At 42.5% G+C, this 5592-nt stretch overlaps 1 protein-coding gene across 1 annotated transcript; it reads left to right on the top strand.

The window, feature by feature from the left end:
- Positions 1 to 274: 274 nt before the first annotated feature.
- Positions 275 to 972, top strand: LOC109744167 (defensin-like protein CAL1). Its single transcript, XM_020303264.3, has 2 exons — positions 275 to 442; positions 550 to 972. The coding sequence occupies exons 1-2, from the start codon at positions 376 to 378 to the stop codon at positions 735 to 737; spliced, it is 255 nt and encodes an 84-aa protein (XP_020158853.1). The 5' UTR covers positions 275 to 375; the 3' UTR covers positions 738 to 972.
- The last annotated feature ends 4620 nt before the right edge of the window (positions 973 to 5592 follow it).

Raw genomic sequence — 5592 nt, 5'->3', positions numbered from 1 at the left:
CATTCTGAAGACATTCACGCATGAACCTCTGGACCCGTGTACAATACTAGTATTCTTTCTGCACGGCTTGCAACCGGGTGATGAGATTGTTGGCGCCATTGGCACCCCGGTTGAAGACATCGAGGACGTCGAGGAGCAATGAACCGAATCTTGCCTGCACCAGAATATTTTAACCACCGCAAAAGCCGTCCTGCATTTGTGTTTCAGAATTGAGTCCTTTGCGCTGAATTCGAATTGCGCCCAGGCTTCTGAACCTCCTATATAAACCCCCATTGTCCCCGTCACAATCACCTAGCAAATCATATCGCTGTAACCTTAAGTTGGAGTACATCGCCCCTTCCTAGCAAAACCACCAGCATCACGCAAGCAGAGCAAATGGAGTCGACCTCTCGCCATATGGTTGCGTCCGTCCTCTTGGTCCTTCTCCTCCTCGTCGCCACAGGTGATCTTAACTAGTCTTCTCAATTTGTTAAGTCAAGCGGATGCTCAGATATGCACCCTGTAGTATTCTCCATTTGTGTCTGATCCGACGGAGTAATTAAACTGCAGAGATGGGGACGACGAGGGTGGCGGAGGCGAGGCACAGGCACTGCGAGTCGCAGAGCCACAGGTACCGCGGAGCGTGCTGGAGGGACGACAACTGCAAGCACGTCTGCAACACCGAGGGCTTCCCCTCGGGCAAGTGCAAGTTCCACGGCTTCGAAAGCAAGTGCGTCTGCACGAAACCCTGCCAGTAGCCACCTCATCGACCGACGGATCACATAGCTAGCTAGCCGCGCACCACGACCGCCCTCGTGTCTTCAGAGTGTTCCTCCCCTGTTCGTGTACCGCTTTCCTTATTCCGAATCTAGTAAGGTCTACATGCGTTGTGCATGCCATTTTCCTTGTTACAAGTGTTTTGCTTCCTACGGTGTAATCTAGCTTGGGTGCTAATAAAAATTGGTCGTCGGTGTGCTTGGGCGTCTTTTATCACATTGTAACTGTGCAGTGTAGCCCAAATACCGTCACTACGGCAGAATGGGTCTCTGTTGGACCCCCTCATTTTGGGGTGGAGAAAAACCAGGAAGCACCTATGTGCCGCTCGCTGCGGACTGGTGCGCTGTTTCACACAGGACAAGCTGGAAGAGCACTCCCGAGATAAACTAAAAATCCATCCCGAGGGATGGGCATCTTTTCTTTACGTAGTATTTTCCTTATATACCTGTTGACATAGCATTATAGATTGTACTATCACTCTTGCTACCATAACGATCAATCTGTCTTCTTCCTCCGATTCCCCCTACATATATGGGATGGTCGAACTCTGCTATGGATTTGTGGCCACATTCTTCGTAGGTCTCTCTTAGATATTCATTCTACAATCTTGGATTGGGGAAGGAGGAGATATTCGCGACTACGGGTGGTTTCATTATGGTGCGGCACAGAAACATATTGCTTTCAATGCGATTTCCGTTGCTTTCTTTGATTACGTGCATTTAAAGGCGATCCTCTGATATTGGCCCTTCTGAATCATCCAGCAAGGATTGAAAATCCGATCTCCCTTCCCCACCCAATCAAGAAATAGAATTAACGAATCGACACCTTGAGCATGGGAAAGGGGTGCATGCTGAGCTTTTGAATGGCCCCATGATATCCCTTTTCCCCCATAAAACCAATGCTCTTATTTACTATACCTAGCTGCTAATATCTTCGGACTGTCTGATCCATCAGTAGACCGAGAGGTCGAAAGTAGAAGTTCCCCAAACATTGAGATCTTCCTTTTTTTAGGCTAATCTCTAACCATTGAAATATGACTTGATGCTCCCACAGGTGCAGAAGGAGTCAAAAACATCATTTATAGTGGACAACCCGTCATCTCAGTATAACCAGCTTCAATTGCTTTAGCTTTGTGCTCTTCTTGAGCAATGTGTGAGAATAAACCTTAAGTGATTTTTAGCTTTCCGCCAAACCAGAACGAGAGACAATTGGGGCCAATTATTGATCTTACTTTCCCTCAATATAAGTAGTTTGGACTGCATAAACAATCCTAATTCCATTCCAATCATAAAAAAGGGAAAAGATCGAGGGAGAAAACATTCAAAGAAAACTAGTATCTAAACCCTAACAAACTTGAATTTGTTGAGCGAAAAGAAGAATTCAACAGTAAGAATGGATGAATACATTGAGATGTTTGGATCTTGGCTAAATTTATAAGCGAAGAATGCACGTGAATAAGGTTTTGGGATTCAGGTGGCTTGGTTGTGCTGCGGCCCAAGCGAGCATGTTGTATCGGGTGGTTGCTTTGTAATATAAAGCAGGGACCCTTTATTGTCAATATGAGTTGACTTGTCAAAGAAGAATTCCAATTATTTAATAATTTAGTTTTTTCTTTGAATGTACTTTTATGTGTAGAATTACTCGGCACAATATTCTTAGAACAAACCCACCTCTCAGATACACAATAAAAACCATCCTCAATGAGTGAAAGATTCATGTTTGAATTGTCTAAACTCTAGCAAGAGGCAGAAGTTATATCCATCTGGTTGTCAGCTAACTCTGAATTGATGGCCTGTTTCACGAAACCACGCAAGCAATCTTTGCAGGTATTGGGTATCGCTGACGGTTTGGAAGATTCGGTTATGCAGTTGTGCTTGCAAACTGTTTTAGGGAGTGCCCAAGGTTCATTCTTTAATCCCTACCAGGGGCGTTCTACTTCTAACTAGGCCAGTCCATTTGCCTGCACTGTATCAAGCCGGCTATCGTAACAATCCGACAACTTTAGCGATTGCTCTTTTTTCTATGGTTTTTTAGTTAGCCTTTATATTCAGCTTTTATGACAAATATGAAAACATATTTTTCAAAGTGAACATTTTTTGGAAATTTTAGAATATTCTTTTTTATTTTTCATGAACATTTTTAGGAAAAAGGTGACATTGTTTGAAAACCATAAACATTTTTCAAAACTTCCATGATTTTTTTTGAAAATTTCAATGAGTTTTTGGAAATTTCAAAAAAAATTGAAAATTAATTTTTTTAAACACCAACAACTTTATATTTCTTTGAACATTTTTTGAAATTGCAAAACTTTTATGAGAAGTTTGTTTTTTAAATGCGTACAATGTTTGATTTTTGAAAAATAAAAATGTGAAGTCAAAGAAAAATATAAAAACACTAAAGAAAAAACAAGAAATTGAAAACAAATGACCGACACCTCCTAGAAGGTCACCAAAATAGAGAAAAAATGTTACAAAATTTTTATCGAAGGTTTGCAAGACTGCAATCCAATACTGCCTATGCTAGCTAAATGGCCCGGTGCACCGAAGCGCTTGCTTTGCTTCTCATGTGCGAAATGCTGCCTATTTTATGCAAAATGCATCAAATAGGGTTTCTCCGAGAACCTGTCGGTGTAGCACTGATTTTTTTTAGCACTGATGGATGCTAGATACCCGTTAGTGCAATGTAGGGGGGGGGGGGGGTTCCAATAACGGGCCAAATTTGAAGCCCATGATTTCTGTTCTACACTACACCGACGGGCCAATTTGCTAACCCTCATGCACTGGCTTAGGGCAGCCCAATGAGAAGGTACAACCACAACAACAATAGCCCTAAAATCTTATCTTTCAAATATGCATGTCAGTTGTTATCTCTCTACCGTCATCCTTCATGGCACTCTCCAATAGCTAGGATGGCACTATGGCGAGCTCCTCCACCTAATTGAGCAACACCGTCCTAATGTTCATGTCAACACCATACACGAAGGGCAACGACTATGTCTTTTTGTACGGATGACCGCGGCGGCGGCTTTGTGGCCATCTTTGCGGGCTACCGGGCCAATATTCTCTCACCTCTTATGTTAAATTTCTTTCTTTGTCCCTGTTATCATTGACGGGCCGGACACCTATTAGTACCAATGACATGTATATACCATTATATAGTGTACGGACAACTTTGAATGTTGGTCGCATGATAAAACCGATCCAACTGTTGAGAGGTGGCAAGTGGGAAGTAACTTCGACTAGTAACATGCATATGTTACTAGTCGATGTTACTACCTCCATAGTGGGGAGTAACATATATGTGGTATGATGCAAAACTTCATTTATTAGGTTGTAGACTCATCTTGTCTTGATATGTGTGATGTTACTCATACTATTAACTAGCTATGTTACCACATGACTCTCTTTCTTCATTAATTACTTGGCATATCATCTACTTTGCCTAGATATGTGTGATGTTACCATCTATATTAGAGCATGGTTAATAATATAGCCAATAACCGGCTATAAGGAGTTGACATGTCATATATAGCCAACCTTGTAGTCGGCATCTACAATAGTAAATTTTATATGTGTACTACTTTATTAGTAGTTGACCCATCTTACAACCTCACAAAGCGTCTTGGGTCACGTGCTAGAGCCGGCTACTAACCAAGAGCCCGCTTCTCTTCTCTCTCCTATTCTCTCTCCTCCAACTAAGTAAAGATATAATATTCTAGTCCTTATAGCCTGCTTATGCCACCTTATTGTACTTGCTCTTACTCCCACTGTGGGTAGTCTAAGTAGTAGTGTTGGTTGTTGGATATTCTCTTCATTACATTGAATGTTACCACGTGTATGTACTATCCAGAAGATTCCACTCTCCGGCTTAAACACAATGCATAGTATGCAAAAAAAGACACTTCTTCTTGGTTCTAGAATTTTCCATAATTTATTTGTCTAACATTATGAAAACTTCAGCAGGGCTAAAGGTGTTTCAGGAAGTCTGGATTCACTACTAATGTAGTACATAGAAGTGAACAGGTATAAAAGCCTGTCAATGGATAGGTTTTGGACTCATTTGTAGGTAATTCTGCACTAGTGGATGGTGAAGACGTGAATGTAGAGAGGACAGCGCCTGGCCAAGCAACATACATGGGACAACTATCCAACGACCACTTAGAGTCTGAAAATAATAAAAAATAAAATTGGCTAAAATAGAGGATCTGAAAACTTAAATCAGTTTTGATAATTAACATATTCACAGAGGGTTTGTTTTCTAAATGAAAAATGTATCCAAAAAATTACATATATAGGAGAGGAGAATAAGAAATCAAGTTGCAGGGATTAGAACATCTCTAGTAGATACCGGATAAACTGAAACTGAAAAACGCGTTTCCAGTACCCCGAAAATGATTTTACTGTATCGCGAAGGTCCATGCAGAATGGATCTCGTAAAACCATACTGTAAAACTGTCCTTTTTCTTTTCTTCATCTTCCTCAACGAGTCTATATTTTACGTACGAACTGAGCGCCACTAAAGAAGCACTCCGGCTCCCATCGCCGCCCCCACCCGGCTCGGGCCTTCCTAACGTTGGCCTCCCCCGCCTCGACCCGCCTCCTCCCGTGGAGGTGCTTCCATGGGCTGCGAGCATGGCCACCCTCGCCCGGCTCTCCTAGAGCTGTCCTGCCCCGCATCGACCAGCCTCCTCCAGTGGAGGTGCTCCCATGGGGAGCTTGGCCATGGAGGTGCTTCCATGCAGGTACTCGAATAGGCCACAATTTCGCGAGAAATTGGCCAGTAAAAAACTTTTTTGCCAGGAATCAAAGATTGACGCCGGAATCAAGTCTACTGGTC

This window comes from Aegilops tauschii, chromosome 2 (genome assembly GCF_002575655.3).
Source record: "Aegilops tauschii subsp. strangulata cultivar AL8/78 chromosome 2, Aet v6.0, whole genome shotgun sequence".
NCBI classification, from domain to species: Eukaryota; Viridiplantae; Streptophyta; class Magnoliopsida; order Poales; family Poaceae; genus Aegilops; species Aegilops tauschii.
Note: the sequence above shows the minus strand (reverse complement) of the source record. Positions and strands in the feature narration are given on the sequence as shown.